The sequence below is a fragment of the Staurois parvus genome, unplaced genomic scaffold (genome assembly GCF_062004578.1).
Source record: "Staurois parvus isolate SC_StPar_1 unplaced genomic scaffold, SC_StPar_1.0 ptg000392l, whole genome shotgun sequence".
NCBI classification, from domain to species: Eukaryota; Metazoa; Chordata; class Amphibia; order Anura; family Ranidae; genus Staurois; species Staurois parvus.
The window spans coordinates 3,670,593-3,692,312 of record NW_028318188.1 but is presented as its reverse complement, the minus strand read 5'-3'; the positions used below and the strand labels follow the sequence as shown (position 1 = coordinate 3,692,312).

The window sequence follows — 21,720 nt, the reverse complement described above, 5'->3', positions numbered from 1 at the left end:
GGCGTCAACCCGCAAACTGGAAGTCTACGTGCCGCCATTTTGCAAGTGGGATAACAGCAACCAAATATGCTCGAGATCACTGTGTCAGTGAGTTTTACACTGCAATGTCCCAGGAGGACACATTTTAATGTGAGTGCATTCCTTTATAATAAAGGCTGGTTTTGTTGAACATACTACACTACAGGTGAAACTCGAAAAATTAGAGTATCGTGCAAAAGTTCATTTATTTCAGTAATTCAGCAACTTAAAAGGTGAAGCTAATATATGAGATAGACTCATTACTTGCAAAGCAAGATAGTTCAAGCCGTGATTTGTCATAACTGTGATGATTATGGCTTACAGCTCATGAAAACCCCAAATCCACAATCTCAGAAAATTAGAATATTGTGAAAAGGTGCAATATTCTAGGCTCAAAGTGTCCCACTCTAATCAGCTAATTAAGCCATAACACTTGCAATGGGTTCCTGAGCCTTTAAATGGTCTCTCAGTCTGGTTCAGTAGGAATCACAATCATGGGAAAGACTGCTGACCTGACAGTTGTGCAGAAAACTATCATTGACACTCTCCATAAGGAGGGAAAGCCTCAAAAGGTAATTGCAAAAGAAGTTGGATGTTCCCAAAGTGCTGTATCAAAGCACATTAATAGAAAGTTATGTGGAAGGGAAAAGTGTGGAAGAAAAAGGTGCACAAGCAGCAGGGATGACCGCAGCCTGGAGAGGATTGTCAGGAAAAGGCCATTCAAAAGTGTTGGGGACTTTCACAAGGAGTGGACTGAGGCTGGAGTCAGTGCATCAAGAGCCACCGCACACAGACGGATCCTGGACATGGGCTTCAAATGTCATATTCCTCTTGTCGAGCCGCTCCTGAACAACAAACAATGTCAGAAGCGTCTTACCTGGGCTAAAGAAAAATAGACCTGGTCTGTTGCTCAGTGGTCCAAAGTCCTCTTTTCTGATGAGAGCAACTTTTGCATCTCATTTGGAAACCAAGGACCCAGAGTATGGAGGAAGAATGGAGAGGCACACACTGCAAGATGCTTGAAGTCCAGTGTGAAGTTTCCACAGCCTGCGTTGATTTGGGAAGCCATGTCATCTGCTGGTGTTGGTCCACTGTGCTTCATTAAGTTCAGGGTCAATGCAGCCGTCTACCAGGAGATTTTGGAGCACTTCATGCTTCCTTCCGCAGACGAGCTTTATGGGGAATGACTACAGGTGGTGACCTAGACGCCACACAAATGACTGCACATAAAACACCCTTGTTATCACAACTGAAGACTCCATAAGACAAGGGACACCACCACAAGGAACAATTCTAAAAATATTTTTTGCCAAACCATTTACAATCCAGAAATTAGGTCATAGTCACCAATGACACCTACAAAATTCTCCAAAACCAACACCTACAGATGCATCAGTGAAAAAGTGAAAGTCAGTATCAGAAATAAACTCCTTTTGCTAAAAGGAAAGATAGAAAGACACTAACAGATCGTCCTTATTCACCCTGTTTAAACAAACATAAAAATTACAATCTTAAACTTGCAGTAATGAAGGCCAACCAACGAGAAAAAATCCTTTCAATGGGCATGATACATAATAAAAGCCAGCAGCTCAAGCAAGAATTGCATTTCATTCATGTGGCCTTTTCTTTCCTAATTAACAGAGACAAAAAAGCTTTTAATTTAATAATTTTGGATTGTGGCAGTCAAAGTCCATTATGACAGTGTCAGTTTATAGATTCCTAGAAATTGAAGAGATGTACAAGGAAAAGCTGTTTTTTTGGCATCCAGGGGTACTCCAATGTGATCCATTAGCTACTACAAAGTCCTCAGCAGATCATTACAGATCACTGTATGCACCCCTTGTTGATCTCTTCCTATATTTTTTAGTAAACCATATTCAATTGTTTACTGAACTCAAAATTTTAACCCAGAGTCAAACTTTTCCTTCAAAAGGTAGCAGATAGTGAGCAACATTCTGATCATTCTGGAAATATATTTGTGCTAAAGCCACATTTTCACTAAGTTCACTGGCGTCTGAGCTTATACAAGCTTTTGTGTGTTTGTATGCGTGTAAATGCATGTATGTATGTGGGGTGTGTCTGTTGTTAAAATGCCTCATAAGGAGCACTGCTCTGCTATGAATAAAGGGGGGTGTTGGTGAATTGAAAGATACAGGGGGCTGTGCACTAGGGTGCATATACTCCTGACTCATGTACTCTGTACATTACATACTCTGGCACTTTGCCATATGCCATATATACACGCCTGCAGTCTATTCTATGAACTGTATATTACTTTTACTCCTAACCTCTAGACTCTCCACATTACAAACTCCTGACCACCACACTCTGTACACAACACTCTCCTGACCTGAGCACTCTGTATGCTAAATATTCCTGACTCCTGCACTCTGTACATAGCACACTCCTTAACCCTGCACACTGTTTGTTACATACTCCTGACCCATTCACTCTGTATGCCGGACTGTACATTAGTTTTACTCTTGGCCCCTGTGTTCTGTGTGCTGGGCTGTGTTTCCTTTAACCTCCCTAGCGGTATGATTATGTCAGTATTTCTGTGCTCAAAGCAGTACATTATTTTCAATGGAAATATGTTGTTTTTTATTGTAGGCCTGTAATTCTTAGGAATAACTCACTGAAATCTGTCCGAACAAGAGTCTAGTAAACATCCTGTGTATGATAAAATTTGAAACATGAAATCATAAATTATAATACACAGTAATTGGGGCAGCACAGTGGCTAAATGGTAAGCACTTCAGCCTGGCAGTACTAGGGTTGTTGATTCGAATCCCAACCACGGCACCACCTGCCTGGAGTTTGCATGTTCTCCCTGTGCCTGCGTGGGTTTCCTCCGGGTACTCCGGTTTCCTCCTACACTCCAAAGACATGCTGGTAGGTGAATTGGATCCTGTCTAAATTGGCCCTAGTATGTGTATGTATGAACGTGAGTTAGGGACCTTAGATTGTACGCCCCTTGAGGGTTAGGGACTGGTGTGAATGTACAATATATATATGTAAAGCGCTGCGTAAATTGACAGTGCTATATAAGTACCTGAAATAGTAAATAATCCTAAAAAAAAAATAAATTTAATTCAATAATTTAATCCAACCAAAAACACGGAAATTTAAATATATAGCGCCAAGTTCGCACATCACTGAGCTTAGTTGCAAAACCGTTTTCAGTGTCTGATGACAAATTTCCTCCTGAATCATTATCAGTCAATTCTGCAAGTGGTTCTGATTTATTATCGCTGTTCTCTAGCTGGTCTAAAAATGCTTTTGACCTAAAGGGACACTTTTTGGACGCCATGGACGTTTCTCAGTTTCCAGGCAGAAAGAACGGTAAAAATGCAGGCAGGGCACAGGACAAAGCACTCGGGACAATATGTATGTGAAATGGTTTGATACAGTAATGTAATAATATCAGATTTTAGTGTATTAAGTGAATGTCAAATGTTTACATTTTTTAAATTCCCTCCGGTTCCACCCCCCATACATCCCGACACTCGCAGGGAACAGAACCCAGAAGATGGATGCTGGCATCGGCCGGAGGACATGGCCGGGGATGCTGCGGGGGGGACATCGTGGGACCCCAGGACAGGGTAAGTGCTCAAGGGATCCCAGAGCAACGCTACAGTGTAATCCCGAGAGTAGCACAGGATTACCGCTTGTGGTACTGAAAGTTAATCCCAAACTGCACTCAGGAATACCGCCAAGGGGGTTAAAGGGTATTTTGTTTGCTGTGGCATGTGTGCAGTTTATACAACATGTATTCTTTCATTCAGTTTAACTGTTCCCACTGTAAGACACAACATGACCATGCCCGTTTCCCACAGTGTGCCCCTCTTGCACTGCAAATGACACCTCCTTCATGTGCTACAGGTCTTTCACAATCCTAGCAGCCACTGTGAATAATACATTTTCCTCTTTATCAGGTATACTAGTCTATGCTGTCCTCCTGTAGTGGCAGAACATTTGCCTATCTTTTGGTAATGTAAACAATGTTTAGAAATAGGTGGTATTTTACTGAAACAATGTATTTGTGTTACAGAAAAAATAAATGATGTTCTATGTGTGTCAAGTGGAAGAAAAATGAAAATTGTCACATTTTCTTTTAAATGGGAAATGAAAATTTGTGAAAATTCTTTCTGACAGTATGGTTGGTTTTGTAATAATACATGGAAACACACCTGGCTTTATTATTCTTCGGTTCCATACATTTTTATTAAACTATGCATGATTTCAAGGAAAAACAGTAACTCTCCATGTCCATGCACATCCCCACATCAGAGGCATGCTATATGGTAGTCATAGGACACAGAATAATGAACAGTGGGGTGTTTTTAATTTTTAATTCTTATTTACAACAATTCCTATCTCATTCTTGAATTTTGGCATGAAATACTTACAATCCAAATAGTTTAATTAAGTGTTCTTGCATGGCAAGACCACTTACTGTTATCTCACATATATATTCTTATTATTATAGCCAAATTTACCACCCTAACTCCTCCCACAGTTTTTACACTACATAGACAGTAATATACCGAAATGTGCGGATTGTTCCTGATTGGTGTACTTTGTGGAACGTTTCGCCGAATGGTTCATGAAATATCAGCATTTTTGTGGTGAAATTGGTCCCATAGGAATGAATGGCGGAATGTTCAAAACTAGAGTGTGAGCTGACAAAAGCTAGAGTGTGAGCTGAAAAATCAGAACATGATTTCTAAACTGCCATCACTCCCTCATTTTCAAGCCCAGCCAACACAAATCGTATATCAAAACGTTCAGCTATCCCTGCTGCCACTAAAAATGTCCACGGCTAAGCTATAGTCCTGATAGTTTTCACAATATGACCATTTGTTTGCAACTCACGCCACCCATTGACATTCATTTAGACTGCACTCTAGCCACCTCAAATTTGAAGGGCAATTTCTAAAATGCGACCACTCCAGTTGTAGACTGAAATTCATGAAAGACAGAAGTTGTCAAACAAATCTGATTTCTTTTTATGAGGAGGTGAGCAAAACCTTGGACAGAGGGGTGGCGGTGGATGTGATATACTTGGATTTTGCAAAAGCGTTTGACACAGTTCCCCACACACAGCTAATGTGTAAGGTAAAGTCTACAGGCTTGGATAAATCCTTATGTAAATGGGTAGAAAACTGGCTAAAAGATCGTATTCAGAGAGTAGTGGTTAATGATTCATACTCTGAATGTTCTAGGGTTGTCAGTGGTGTACCCCAAGGTTCAGTGTTGGGACCCTTACTTTTTAATATATTTATAAACGATAAAGGGTCTGAGATTAAAAATCCCATTTCAGTCTTTGCAGATGACACCAAGCTGTGCAGTGGAATAACGTCCTTACAGGATGTCTCTAATTTACAAGCCGACCTCAATGCACTGTTTAATTGGGTAACTAAGTGGCAAATTACTTTTAATGTTGATAAATGTAAGGTTATGCACTTGGGGGCTAAGAATATGCATGCATCATACATACTAGGGGGAGTACAACTGGGGGAATCAATGGTGGAGAAGGATCTGGGAGTTCTAGTAGATCACAAGCTTAATAATTGCACACAATGCCAAGCTGCAGTTTCTGAAGCGAGCAAAATCCTCTCTTGTATTAAAAGAGGTATAGACTCCAGAGAGAGAGATATCATATTACCTCAGTACAAATCATTAGTAAGACCTCATCTGGAATATGCAGTTCAGTTTTGGGCACAAATTCACAAAAAGAACATTGAGGAACTGGAGAAAGGGCAACCAAACTGATAAGAGGCATGGAGGAGCTCAGCTATGAGGAAAGATTAGAGGAACTGAATTTATTTTCTCTTGAGAAGAGGGAATTAAGGGGGGATATGATCAACATGTATGAATACATCAGTGGTTCATATGAACTCGGTGTTGAGTTATTCACCCTGAGGTCATCACAGAGGACTCTTTACGTCTGCAGGAAAAGAAATTTAATCTCCAAATACGGAAAGGTTTCTTCACAGTAAGAGCTGTGAAAATGTGGAATAGACTCCCTCAAGAGTTGGTTCTGGCCTAGATGCACATAATATAACAGGATACTAACATTTATAGGTAAGTTTGCAGCTGCTTAAAATTAGAAATATCTGTCCTACCCTATAGCAGCTCAGTCTGATTCACACTTTCACTTCTAGCTAGTTTTTGTGTCATGAGATACTCTCAGGGCCTTTTTTTAGCAGGAATGCTGGGGAACGAGTTTCCAGTACCTCCATAACTGAATGTATATAATGGCAAGGGGTGCTGAGGTGTGCTGGAGCATCTATTGATGCTGGCTGCTGGGGATCTATTGTTGTTGAAGGGGATCTAATTTTGTGTGTCGTGGGTCTGTTGTCGCTTGTGGGGGATCTGTTGTTGTTAGGGGTGGGTCTTATTATGCTGGGGGGGGTCAAGTGTTGGGAGGGATCTTCTGTTGATGTAGGGGTCTATTGTTACTGCTGGAGGGTCTATTGATGCTACTTGAAGGGGGAGATCTGTTGTTGCTGCTGGTTGTCTATTGCTGCTGGAGGGTATTTTGTTGCGGATGGTCCAATGTTGCTGGGGGGATCTATTCTTGCTGGGGGGGTCATTAACAAATTCATGGCAAATTACTTAGCACCACAAGTGCATTGCTGGGAGGTGGGTAGGGGGTGGAACCATAGAACAGTGCTTGGAGGTGGGTAGGATCGGAAACAAGGGGTGACTTTTGAAGGGTGAGTTCATGCACCTTTTTCTCTGAATAGAATACCAATACATACACAAGACAGGCTTACTGTACCCTGATACATATCCTTAAGCAATATTAAACACAAAAATGAAATATATAGCAGTCTACCAATCCTTAGATATGGTTATAAACGGGTTGAAATTAGCTAGGTAGGTACTGTCCTAGACAAGAAAGTAAGGGTTAATATTCTCATGGTTCTTTGGTGAGATTCTTGGGTCTGACCCACTGCACCTGTGAGAATAATTGGGACAGTGGGCCGGGTCCAGAGAGAACAGGTGGCCAATGGCCTGTAGCCTTAGCCTTGTTCCTGGAGTCTGGGGGATCCACTGTGAGAGAAGGATGGTTCGCTTTCCTGGCCTTGGCCATCTACCCAGAATCCGGAAGATAATGACACCTTGGAAAGGTGTAGTAATGGTGCAACTATCCTGTACAACTTAAAGACTTGGGGTTTGCCCCGAAGAAACCAACTTCTGCAAATTTCTTCTGTTGGATGTTGCAACTACACAGACTCACCTCTGCAGGTATGCTGGAACAGCACATTGCCTCGTTAGGATTAGGTACTCAGGAAAATGGACTGTTCTGTTGAAGTTCTGTTGGACTTTGTACTGTTGCACTTTATTCAGTAAAGAGTTGAAACTTTGCCTTTTGCCTGGTCTGAAGTTACTCAGAGGGGTGTAATGCAAGTAACCGGCACAACTTTGCACTTAGTCTACAGCATGAGTCACTAGCACATGGGGTATGAAGAGTTAACATACTAAAGTGTCACCTTAATGCAAGTTACACATGTAGTTGTCATGAGCAATGAAAGTACAGTCAGTGAGCAGCCTGTCCGTAAAGTGTACCTGTTATAGGTGGAATTGCCTTTAGCTGTGAGGGAGATGTTGTTAGCACTCCCTATGCCGCATTCCATCTCCCATAGCAACCAGAATGGAACTGCACTGCAGAGGTCCCCATCCTGTACAGAGAAAGAAATATCCCCTGTGGGTGGGACTTTAAGGGCAGCACCAATCAATGAGCAAAAAAGTAAAGCACAAAGTAAAAACCATAATAGTTTATTTGAAATCCAATGAAAGAACAAGTGTACCAACAATTTTGTGGTCATAATTGCATACAAGATCATACATATAGTAATTTGTAGTCAAGCATTAAATGCATTTCGAGATCAACAGTCTGCTCTTCTTCAGGGATGCAATAGCTGTACATATAAACACCTTAAAGCAGAGTTCCAGCTGAAAAAAAAAAAAAGTCAGCTGCTACAAAAACTGTGTTAAAACATAGCCACTTACCTGTCCCTCGGTCCAGCGGTTTCCTCACCACCGCTGGTTTCACCGGCCGTCTTCTCTTCCTGATGCCGACATCTTTAGTGTGGGCACCCGGCTGTGACAGCTTGTGGCTTCACAGCCGAGTGCCCACTGCTTATGCGTGAGAAGCGCTACGCATTCTGAATGGTCCTGCAGTCTTCTGGGACCTGTCACGGGAGGGAGGGGCGAGGACAACGTCCTCTTCTGATCACCTTGGTGATCACAGCGGAAGTGGGAGCGGGTACCTGTCAAATTCGGGTACCCGCTCCCAAAAGGTGACAATCCTTAATGGGGAGCGCGGGGACAAAGCATTAAACGGAACTTCCCCTTTTGGGTGGAGCTCCGCTTTAATAATAACTATTTTTTTGAAACATGACAATTATTCATTACATAATGACATACTATCCCGTATGTTTAGACTTTTTGGTATGACCACATGAGTGCATTATAAACAAGGATACTGCAAGCTGCTGTTAACACTGCCACCAGGATAAGCACAAGATCACCAAGGCCACTGAGGTTGCTGCAAGGTACAAGGATGGGAAATTCACCAATGCTACTGAGGTTATATTTCATCATTAATCAATATCATAATATATGAATAATTCAATCCTATAAATGAATTTAAGGTATAGATGACTTACACTATATAAGGGCAGATTAATGCAGAGAGCTGCACTTTAAACTTTAGAGGAGAGAATGTTTGGACCCAATTTGTAGTAAAAAAATGGATCTGATCTTATCTGTACAGAAACTCAAGAGTTAAAGTCACGTGCACAGTGGAGCCCACGCTATCTACACGGAGGGGTTCCATGCTGCTACCCGGACTGGTATTAGGAAATGCTTGACAGGTGAGTGTAGTCAGTGTTCTGCATGGTCTGCCTAATTACTAGCTACAGTGGGAAGATGTACATTTTCATGGGGACCTGAGAGTAACTGGACAGTTGTCATGCAAGTGTACATAGTGTACGTTCATCTCTAAGAGTAGAGGCCCGCCTTAAAGTTGAGTATTCACTAATGGCTCAGCTTTGCCCCAGGCATTGGTGAAAATGGCACACAAGCAAAGTTACCCCATGTGTGTGGAGTAGAGAGAGAGACCCTGTACCAGGTGCCTAGCATAGCCCAGTAGAATCCACCCCGTGAGTATGCTTCTCATGTCTCCCAGACTTGGAGGCCAGTGAGGTAATTGGAAAACATGGAGGATATGGCAAACAACCACCACCCTGCTCCTGCTACCCCTTACATGGTGGCTGCATTATTTTTCTTCTTTCTTAGGCTTTCTCCCACTGTTTTCACCTGGTAATCTGGTCCATAACACACCTCCTATATTAGAAGTGCCTTCACTCTGGATAAAGAAGCACAGGAGCACCTTTGGACTGCAACTGTGTGTGTGTGTGTGTGTGTGTGGGGGGGGGGTGTTAGATGTACTAGCAGATTTAGATACACTAAAACTGAAGCAAAAACCCAGCTAATACTTTATAAGCAGTTACAGCAAACTGTTTTTTCCCTTTGGGGAAAAGGTTTTACATAAGCAAGTTCATCATTGTAAGCACCCCTATCAGTGTTGAATGGTTTGTCTCATCTCTGTAATGGATACATTCTGCTGGGGAGCTTTTTCTTTTGAAAAAAACAGTGGACTTACTGACTAGATCACCAGATGAAATGGTAAGCTGCAATATAATAAATGTTTGCTTTTGGGTTTATTGCCACTTTAAACTAGCTAAACTTGGAACACATTTTGATTGATTCCTGCTAAATCAGAGAAAGGTATCTTTTGGATGGCTCTGTCAGCACCACCCTGTTTCTTTACCCACTTGCCTACAGGGCACTTATACCCCCTTCCTGCCCAGGCAAATTTCCAGCTTTCAGCGCTGTCACACTTTGAATGACAATTGCACGGTCATGCAACATTGTACCCATATGAAATTTTTATAATTTTTTTGAGACAGACAGAGCTTTCTTTTGGTGGTATTTAATCACCTCTGGGATTTTTATTTGATTGGCAGCACTGATAGGTGGCACTGATTGGCATTGATAGGTGGCACTGATGGGTGACATTGAAAGGCAGCTCAGATGGGCACTGATATGCACTGATTTGTGTCATTGATGTGGTACTGATGGGCACTGGCACTGATGAGCACTGACAGGTGGCACTTCTGGGGCCACACTGATCATCAGGGCACACTGGTCATCAGTGCCCTGATGATCAGTGTACATGTCCCCTCCGCGAAAAGCCGATTACCGGCTCTCCTCTCCTTTCGAGCTGTTAGCGTGACAGCTCGAGAGGAGATCAATGCCGATAACTGGCATTTCCGTGTTTACATGTGATCAGCTGTGATTGGACACAGCTGATCACATGACCAAGCCGACATCTTTGGCTCTTTCCGTGATCCGCTGTGCTTTCCGTGATCCGCTACGCGCTCCCTGAGCCACGCATGCGCAGTGAGAATGGTAGGATGTCATATGACGTCCTATCAGAACGAGAGAACCACCTTGCGCCCGTCATTGTACTATAGGGTGGGCGGAAGGTGGTTAAACAGGGTGGTTCCTGCTGAAAAAAATAAAACAAAACTCAGCAGCTACAAAAACTGTAGCTGCTGACTTTTAAAACATAGCCACTTACCTGTCCCTCGGTCCAGCAGTGTCCTCACCACCACTGGTTTCACCTGCCGTCTTCTCTCCCTGGCGCCGGCATCTTTAGTGTGGGCACCCGGCTGTGACAGCTTGCAGCTTCACAGCCAAGTGCTCATTGCACATGTGCGAGAAGCACTGCACTTTGTGAATGGCCCCATAGTCTTCTGGGACCTGTCACATGTCCCAGAAGACAACGGGGAGGGAGGACAACTAGGCAATCACAGCGGACGTGGGAGCGGGTACCTGGCAAATTCGGGTACCCGCCCCTCCCCCCCCCACTCCCCAAAGGTGCCAATCCTTAATGGGGAGCGGGGGCAAAGCATTACAGTGGAACTTCCCCTTTTGGGTGGAGCTCCACTTTAACATAAGCAAAATAAGGGAAAAGGAGCCTGAAAAAGGAAACCAATGCAGCCAACACATCTAAGGATGGTCTGAACAACACAAAATTTTTTATCTCTCAAAAAATTGCATTATAATTCTGAAATGCCAGTATAAAGGAAAAGGGGTGGTGAAACTGTGGGTTTAACCAATGATTTTTTGTGCATTAATTAATTGGCTGGGTTATGTTTTTGTGCTACAAGGTATCCCTTGGTCTCATCTTGCTTGCAATGGTGTTCTGCTGCCTTTCAGGATCCCCTGGGTCCACTTTTATGAGTGCACTCCTGTCTGGGACTACAGCCTTGTATACCGGCGTTCCATGCACCCACATGCACAAACAGTGCAGAAGCCCAAATTGTGAGCCACTCCCAGCTACTCCTCTCCAGGCTGACTGACAGGCAGCAGGTCCACAGACAGCGTTGGTATTAGCAATCACATATACTATATAAGGCAGAATTCTACATCTTGAAAGGGGACATTTCTAGTTACAAATCCTAACCCTAGTTTCAGCATTTGTAGGTGCAAGGGGACCAGTCATAGAACTCTTTGAGTGATCTACTTTGCTCGCTCCCTGCTTGGACGTTTGGGGAAGACAGCAACATTTAGAAGAAAAGAGTACTTAAGAGTGTATTTTGTTGACGAAAACATTACTATGCAGGGCTGCATGGTGTATCAATACTTAAAACTGAAGTTTAGGTATGAACTTTTTTGCAGATGTTACATTCAACCAGATTGGATCAACCTACGCGTGTACCTGCCACAGCTGGCCAATCCGTGGATATCATAGAAGTAGGGACAGCTACAACAGTGATTGCCACTAGTTTCTGGGTTCCTCGCTCAATATGCGTGTCATTCTTGTGCAATGGTTTTGAACAGCAACCCCAAACCACCTCTTCTCAGGTTCCCCGCCAGTGCTCCTGGCTCCTTCCAGCAGCTGAGTGCCCTATAGCAAGCTGCTCACTCCCGAGCCCTGTGTGTCCATAGACACACAGTGCATGGCTCAGTCTTGCCCCCCTGCTCCCTCCTCACTGGCTGTGATTGGCAGCTATAGGAGCCAATAGCTCCCAATGCTGTCTCTGAGCCAATTGGCAGGGATAAAGCCAGGAGAGCCGATGCTCTCATGCACATCACTGGATTGAGATTGAGATAGTATTAGGTGGGGCTGGAGTTGGGGAGAAGGTTTTTCAGAACGACTTTAAGTTTTGCTGTGGGTTTACCTACAAATGTCCACAGACATAGCACAATATATATATATATATATATATATATATATATATATATATATATATATATAGTATTTTGATGCTTCCCCTCTTTCTCTTGCACTGGGTTACAGGGGCCTTATGGTAACTATGGATAATAGGACCTTTTCCTACAAAGTAATCCATGTCACTGTAATAGAAACAATTTTTCCTACAAAGTAACCCATGTCACTGTAATAGAAAGAATATCCCACAAAAATGTATAATTTTTAAGCAGTAAAAAGAAGAGACCAAACTTTTTTTAATCAAAAACATTTATTACAAATAAAACAATTTATTTCATGTGACATTAGATATAATTATATTTTATATAAAATGATTGCCTTATTTATCACCCATATTACACCTTATTTTTATAAAAATAAAACAGCCATGTGTACCAGCACACACAGATCAATTCACAGAGTAACACATTTCATACAATAATTTTTCTTATTCCATATCTACCATCAGGCTCTTGAGGTTCAGGAAAATGGCCACTGCCTGAGCAGAGAGCGCAGCAATAAAGAATGAATGCTTCTAAGAGGAAGTCAAGTTCTGGATGGAATAAGAGGTATTGACAAACAAATGTATAATTTATGACATCAAAAGCAAACAGTTTATATTACAGGAGTTCCTGAGTCATTTCCAAAACACTGCATAGTAACTTCAATTAACATTCCCCTATAACAAGTAAAAAAAGATGCATAGGCAACTCTGCTTTTAGCACAAATAAATGATAATGGGTACTATGGAAGTTAAATGGAATGCTTACTGGAAATCAGTACTGAGAGAACAAGTTGTCTGACCTCTCCCTCTAAAAATACTAGGTGGCTTTCATGTAGCTCCATTTATTTTTTGCATCATTGATCCACAAGTAGGGATGCACAAGGTTCGGTCTGAACTGGGAAGGTGTGGCATGTTCGCATACCTGTTGGCCCAATCAACTGCAGTCGTGGCATTCCCCTGAAGCTGTATGTACACAAAGGGTTGGGATGCTCATGATGTCTTTGGCCCAATATTGCCACATTTGGTCAACGACATTGATTAAATATTTGAGGAAGGTGGAAAAATAGTGCTGGACCCATAGGATTAATTCACTGCCATTTTAAAGTATTGATGGTAATGTAAATAATCTGGTTCCCGGAAAGGATCTTCAGGGTCTCCTTGGCTTGTAGTGTAATGTAACAAAAATGGAAATTGAGGTACCACACCACTGCTAAGAGGTTCAGATACAACTTTATTCCAATAAAACTGTGGGGGACAATCCAGAAAGTATCCAATGCATTTCGGAGACTCAAGATTCAAAGCTGTATGTGGACCTCTTAACAGTGGTGTGGTGCTTCAATTTAAATTTTTGTTACATTGGTTAAATATGGCCATGAGGCCATATTAGGTCATGTGTGTCATGAGCATACCCACCCCTTTGTTAATATGCTGCTGGGTGGGGAATGTCCTGGCTTTTTGGGCCGCTAGGGAATGCCTGCAGCTGCTTGGACTGGTGGGAATATGAGGAGTTTTGCTGAACTGGGATCAGACTGAGTTCAGACCAAACGCTGCTCATCACTACCCACAACTATCCAGAATTCTAATGCTACTCAGATTTCTTTTAGGTCAGTGACTCAACGCCAGCGACAGACAAGTAACTGATATTTTCAGAAGGAAATTGCAACAGAAGCCCACATTTTTTTTTCTGTATGGTTGTACTTTGAATTGCTCTCACACCCTTGAGCCTAGTCTTTGGATATGCTTGCAGGTTTGGTTTCTTTGGATGTCTTAGACCCTAAGCTAGCTTCTACCTCTCCCAAATATTATGTAAGCCCCCTCTATGTAAAATTTTCAAATACCAGATTGAGGAGAATCCTTCCTCTGACTCCTAAAACTCTATTTGAAACTGAAGGCAGAGCTGCTCTTTAAAATGAAGGTGCTAGGACGAAAGACATAGGTTATAAAGTGCATAAACAGTTGTGCAGATTCTAAAGCCTTTGGTTCTTTCACATGGTAATTATACAACTGAAAATGCAAATGTTCCATTTGAGCTTCTTACACATAGTAATATGCAAGTAAAGGTACCTTGAAGGATAAATAAACAAAATAAACATGATGATTGTGCCACAAATGCAGTGTCATTGTGAAATCCTGTGAGCTGAACAGAAAAATTACCAAACAATCTCATCTTTTTCTGTAAACCACCAGTTCCATTAATCCCTATGTAATGGAGATAAACACCACCGACATGTTTAGAGTTCAGCCTGGGTGGGAACCATGGATCCCTCCATTGATACAATAGAGGAATGAGTGTAGCCACCAAGGGACAAAACATTTTTTTTTTCTGTCTGTTCTCCCATTTTAGAGATTTCTTTTCACTTTCTGTCTCAAAAATGGTCTACACAAGGCAGGAAGTAGGATGAAAACTCCCATATGCAAACCATTCTCCACCTTTCCCCATTCTGTTCCAAATATGAACTCTTATCTGGCATTCCACATTAAGTGGCAGGACGGTCAGGTGTGTGTGTGTCTGTCTGTGGTGGGGGGATAGGAGGGGGGGATACTAGCTAGCTTCAACTTTCAACTCACAGAGCTAAAAAGAATTGTAGAAACTTATGCAATTCAGCAGGGCTTCTACACTTAAAGCTGAACTCCATGGAGATAATAAACACAAATACAATAATTGGTGTTTTATAACACAGTAATCCTAGTACAGCACAACTTAGTCTGGAAGAGGGAGGGGCCGCGCTAGGAGAGAAACAGGTTTAAGCCGATAGAAAAAGAATATACTGAGAGAAGAGAACTGCTGATCTCATCAGTCTGCTGCTGCTCATTCACTGTCCAATCAGTGGAGGCAGGGAGGTGTAAAGCTGGCCATAATTGGATCCAAATTTGGCTGGTTCAGTAGGGACCTGCTGGATTCTTATCCTTGTGTGGCCATTCCCGTTTGTTTGCATGGGAATGTTGGAGAATGTTTCTTGATCAGCAGCTGCAGCTAGTGATCAGTATATTCTGACAGTGAAGAGTCCCATTGTCAGAATACAATGTCACAGCAGGGAAGCAGATGGAGGAAAGTGTTCATTTTTGTTTATTCAGTCTGCTGGCTGAATGAAAAAAAAAAACAACTATCTATAGCCAGCTTGGATTTCAGCTTTAAGGTAAGGTCATGGCTATTGATATATTCTGACATTTACTGCAGCAAGTTCTCACTCCTTTCATTCTTTGCTATCCAACCTGGCTAATCCAAAGCCAAAGAATGGACCCAATTCCAACTATTTTTACTGAAGAATAAATTAAAGGATTCTCGTCCAAACAAAAACTTGTCTTCAGTTTCTACTGGCAGAGTTGTTTAGATCTCTAAATGTTGTATTAACAATTTTGCTTCGGTTTCTAAACTTGGCAGGACTGCTAAGAAACAAATGAACATCTCCTAAACCAAAACCCCAGAATACTAAGATATGTCTGTGAACTCTGCGTTAAAATAATTGAGAATTCGTGGGAGGGTTGCTTTGTCCATACCACTGCCATTCACTCGTATGACAAAGACATACTGCTAGGTTAAATGGATCCTGTCTAAATTGTCCAAAGTATGTGTATGTATGAATGTAAATTAGGGGCCTTAGATTGTACACCCCTTGAGGATTAGGTATAGATGTGAATGTAATATGTTAGCGTGTGTGTGTGTAAACGTGCTGCCCATTCACACCTATCCAATGCATTGAGGGGAGTCCACAGAAACATTGGGGTTGATTTACTAAAACTGGAAAGTGCAAAATCTGGTGCAGCTCTGCATAGAAGCCAATCAGCTTCCGTTTTTTTTTGTGGAAAACCTTAATTGAACAAGCTGCTGTTAGAATCCGACTTGCTGCCCTGCACAGCTACACCAGATTTTGCACTCTTCAGTTTTAGTAAATCAACCCCATTATGTTAAGACAGCTCATTTATTTGAATGGACAGCCCACACACCAAAACAGACAGAAAGTCGCACCATATTTTGTAAGACAGCACATGACAACGTAGTAGAGAACCAACCTGTGTTGTGGTGCACTGCATTGCAGGTGGATTCCCTTAGTACCATTGAAAATGAATGTCACTGCAATTCAGTAATGCATCTATGGTGCATTACTTTGTGTCTGTATGAATGTAAATGGACCCTTAGTGCTATCTGCTTGGCCTGTCAGTGCTTTACAAAATAAAACAGCATTTTGCCACTGTGTAAATTGTTGGCTCTGTATAAATCATGTATTATAATAATAACAATAATAATAATAAAACCACAAAAGATGGCTTGACATCCTACTACAAAGTCACAAACCTTAACAGTCATGCACTGTGGAGAAGACTGCCTAGCACCTGAGAGAGGGAGTATCAGCCTCTGCATTCCTCTTGCCATTGCTTGTCTGTGTAAAGTACTCAGCCAAGACAAGCTGCCATTATGAATCAGCCATCTCATTCCTAGCTGTTGTGGGATCAGCCACAGCAAGAAGGGAAGGGGTGCATGTCGGACCTCATAACTAGACTTAAAAAGCACCTAGTCACATAGTACTACATGTACTTTGTCCCATAGGAGACCGAATAGTGAAAAAAAAAAGATAGATCTTCTTCATCAGTTTACTTTTGCTTTAGCTAAATGGTTGTTGATTTTGCTCAAATTACACTTGGGTTATGCATGTTACATGGATTGCTTACATGAAAAGAGTTTTTCTTTAATAATTCATAATTATAAACTGGAACACAGATTTGGACCAACCTACAATAGCCATGGACAGATCTGGGAACTTGTGCACAAATACTGCAGCCACTGTCCCACATAGATGCTAGAAGCCACTCTGAAAATCCAGTCCTTATTAATATCTACATTTGGGTGGGCGATGCGTTTAAAGCAGTATTAACAACATATTGACATAATTCTCTGAAACTGTCCACAGTATGACAATAAATATAAAGTAGGTACCACATTCAGAATTCATAACTAAGCTCTTATTATAGGGTTACTGTAATTATCGCACTTTGTGAAAAAAATTATAGGCAACTTCTTTCTCTGTAGCGCCTGTGTGTGCGTTGGAATATTTCTTGACACACATCTTTGAATTAAGTCCCACACATGATTTGCAAAAAAGTATAAAAAATAAATGCTACTATACATCACAGTTGTCAGGTATTCATTGTCATAATTGGTATAGCAAAACACATTACATAAGGCCATTTAAAAACTTTAAATAAAAGACGAAAGACATTACATAAGTAAACCTAGTCTTATGTATCCTTCATTCAAAAATAATTACAACCTAATGTATAATTATTAAATAACATTTAATCATCAATAAAACATATTACTTTATGTATATGGCCTACTAAATGATTGGAAGTTGAAGAAAGCTTAAACAAATTATTGCCTATAAAGCAAATGGTACCTAAACTGCAGTCCTTAGGAAAAATATTCTCTTTATTCTCCAAGTGCATTAAATGCAAGACAAGACCTGTGTCCTATCAGGCCAGTTCACACCACCGCGTTGCAGCAGTGTGCATTAAGAAAAAAAAAAAAGAGGTCATGGCATGCAGTACTTGTTTCACTGCACTGTACTGTGCAGCAGCCAACAGATCCTAATAAAATTTGCATGCATGCATGCAAAAAAAGAAACAGTGCACTGCACTGTTTATAGCACATCAGCACCACTGTCACCACACTGCCCACCAGGGACTGTATTCTAACATAGCTGCTGCTGTGAATGTCCCCTATAGGGATTCTGTCACATAGTCTATTTACAGCAGTGTGACAAAGGCGTTTAAAAGGCCACCCCCAACTCAGTTATACTAACCTCCCCTACCGCTCCTACTCTTTTTGTAGCTGTTGCAAAATTTCCGCTACTTCCAGGTATAGAGCAGCATGTAATCCCCTTCATTGCTCAGGCCTAGAGACTAGTCTTTAGACAAACTCTCACAGCTGATGGGGGGGGGGGGGTTGGGGGTGGCATCATTGATGCTTGTAAACTCCAACCCCAGCCTACAGCTGATATCTTGCAGTAGCAGTAAAAGGGGTTGGACTTTAAAGAAACCCTGTCACTTTGAATGGACAAGATGACAGGGTATCTTTAATACAGCCAACTTCCTTCACTAATCATCTGTAGAACGTGGTATGGACTTTTTCACATGTGTACAATTGATTATATGACTAGTAGTTTCTTTGTGTTAAGCAACTTGTATTTAATGTTCACTGATCATGTAAGAGCTGTCTAGGTCCAGCCTATTGAGATGTACTGATGACAGGTCCGACTCAAAGATGTTCGAATATTCATCTCAACAACTGGTATTCTATATGGACAAGGAACATCAAGACCTTCAAGCAAAAGCTCTAAAAGGGATGTCCATTTTCAAGCACATTGCACATCACATACACATGGATTGTAATGCACTATATATATATATATATATATATATATATATATATATATATATATTTATTAGAAACAGCAGTGAACTGTAAATCTTCTCAGTAGTATAACATACAGTGCATTTTAACAACACAAATTATAACTTGGCACAAAAATGTAAAAAAACAAACAACTCAGGGCCTAAAAACACATTTCTTGAATCCACCAAATAACTGTAATTATCTGCAGTTTTTTTTCTTGGAGCTAACATGTTATTTCAGTCCATTTTGTCACTAATAACATGACGGGAACCAAAAACAATATGCAGCAGTGTGCAATATTTCATAAAAAAGCAATATTGATAAAATTCATAGGTCTTTAAAAAAAAACAATCAAAAAAGCAGCTATATTGGAATGGAAATTTGGCACAAATTCAAAGAAAAGTAACTGAAATGCCCAACCCCATCTTTAAGGCACACAACACAAAGCAATGGTATAAAATTGAGCTTTAGGTATAGCAGCCAAAAAGTTGTTTGATCTTCTGCCTTCGCTAGAAGATGAAAGATGGGTGCTAACTCTTTCTTCTGAGTGAACAGGTTACTTAGCACTCATTTTTGTAAAAGAATCTTACTGAATCTTATCAAAAGAGCACATGGGTCAGTCACAGTATCTTCTTTCTTTTGTATACTTAACTTTTAGCCACACCTACTAAATGTCCCTAGTTTTACAGTTCTGATTCTTGGATTCTAAAGAGGGCAATGATTGAGAATGGTTTTGTCATATTATGGAAGTGGTAGATTGGCTGGATTTGATTTAGATTGATCACAGTAGTACTTAGCCTTTCCTGATTTGAGGTTATAAACTGTTGGGGGTATGCATTGAACTATATTTTCCTTAACAACACATAAAAAAATATAATGGTGACAAAGGGGAAGTGTACTGTTCATATAATTTCAGTCTGAAATGATTGCTGAAAACTAGAAAAATACAGTTGGTACCACAGTTCATCAGAAACTTCAATACCAATGGTAAATCTACCACTGGAGCAGCAGATGCCCAATACAAGGCTAGGTTTTGAGAAGCTTTACCAAGCACAATAAAGTTTGTGGACTCGTACATTAAAGGACAAAACACCACAGGACACAGCATCGACACCCTGTAAAGAAGGTTATTGGCTTGTAAACTGTCTGCATTTTCTAATACTGCAGGCTAATCTTAGACAAAAACATGTTAAGACCTATGGTTCCTCAGCACCTAGAGTCTCTTCAATTTCCCAAGATTACTACAGAAAATGCCATTGCTTGCATTTTTAAGTGATCCCTTTTTACAAATTTCATTCTGCAATAAACTTTACTGCAGTCATTTTTAAACAACTCTACAAATAAATTATAGGCCTTGGTCCAATGCAATTTTCTTCCCCATGTATAGGACACTGAGCTCTCCAGAAGCACAAATACAGTTACTGTAGAACACAAGGAATATTCCAATCATGTTAATGATAAAGAAACAAATTCTTTCTGTTGTTCTTCAATCTTTTCAGTTAAACACTTAATTAAAACAGGGTCTATTTTTGGATCAAATTTATTGCCAAACCAATGTTTTGAAGTAAGAAGCCATCTTAACTCTGCAGCTCCATAAATGCAAACACTGCGAACATGAGTGCCAGTGCATGGTGGATAAAGGCTTTCCTCGAGATAGCTCCACTTCACCAGACGAGTTTTGCTGTCAAGGTCCGTTATATCTCCTTGAGTCCTTGGAACCTCACCTGGAACCCCAGCCATACGGACCAGGGTTGCCCAAAAATGTTCATCTGGGGAAAAGGTATCCTTGTTCCACTCTAAAAATTCATCAACCAATGGACTTCCAAAAATGTACTGAATGAAAGCACGACTTAAAACAAAGTAAGCACTTCCTGAGTACATTTCAATACCAGAAGGTGGTGGACTCTTCTGAGTAAATGTTCTGATGGGCATTTTCATGTAATCGAGACTTAATACAAACAATACCTGGTGGTGATAGATATATCGTTGTTTCTTTAAATCTGTTGGCCTTGATGACTCAAGCATGTTCTTCCCATCAAGTTTTTTTAATTCAGAAATGAGTTCATAGTTTGACTTGAGCGGCATGTCCTGCCCACACAAATTTATGACATACTTCCACTGAATGGGGTGGGTCAGCAAATCAGACAGACAATTAAGGTCTGCTTGCAGCCTGGAAAAATGGGCATAGACCACTTTTTCAAGTTTCGATGCAATAAAAACATTGGGAAAGCAGCTGGCTAAATTGATCATGGCTCTCTGGAATTCAGGAGGTGATTTTAGGTCATAATGGATGCAGTACACATTAGCTGGACTATATATTGTATGCAAGAGACGTTCAACATTTATAGCATCCTTATGTACAACCATTGAATAGGCTATTGGAAAGTCCATTTCTTCCTTGGAAAAAAGCTTTTGATTGTACGGTCTTAGATTTTTATATACTTCACAGTTCTTCGTCATTGCTGCAACTTTTTCATCATCAAGGTCATATATGCGCCTCTTCCGAAGCTGTAAACTTTTCCCAATCTCTGAGGGTTCCAGTTCAAATATAGCTGTACAGTTAATGTTGTTGGAGGGATCATGTGGTGGGACATTTTTAGTAACACCCAAAAAAAAGAGCTGTGGTTCCACAAAATAACTTTTGGATTTAGAAAATATCAAATCAACATTCATAAGTTTCAAAATACCCAGTAGAGACACAGTGCAGATGAGGAAGATAAACCTCTGTCGTAGGAGAACAGAACAACACTTACACTTCTTCATTCTGCCAAAATATAAATGACATGAAATATAAATGACACAAAGCAAAAAAAATATTTAGTAATAAGCATGTTATGTCCTAAATTTTTTTACAGCATATTTATACTCAATCTTACTGAAATTTTGTGATTGACAAAAGCTTAGATAATATATAAAGGGTTAAGTGAGCACAGTAGACAATTTATCATATTTCACAACGATTTTCCAAAACTCTCAATTCAAACCTTAAAAAATGAATACTCAATGTGTTTT

The 21,720-nt window shown here is 40.8% G+C and overlaps 1 protein-coding gene across 4 annotated transcripts in view; it reads right to left on the bottom strand.

Annotated features, from left to right (window-relative positions):
- Positions 1–12,565: 12,565 nt before the first annotated feature.
- The window catches only part of GCNT4 (glucosaminyl (N-acetyl) transferase 4), a 73,165-nt gene continuing 64,010 nt past the window's right edge, over positions 12,566–21,720 (bottom strand). For all 4 annotated transcript variants that reach the window (XM_089686157.1, XM_089686158.1, XM_089686154.1 and 1 more), the window contains one exon: positions 12,566–21,472. In XM_089686157.1, the coding sequence (XP_089542283.1) occupies positions 20,155–21,471 (1,317 nt within the window). In that variant the 5' untranslated portion in view covers position 21,472 and the 3' untranslated portion in view covers positions 12,566–20,154. The remainder of the gene's footprint in view (positions 21,473–21,720) is intronic.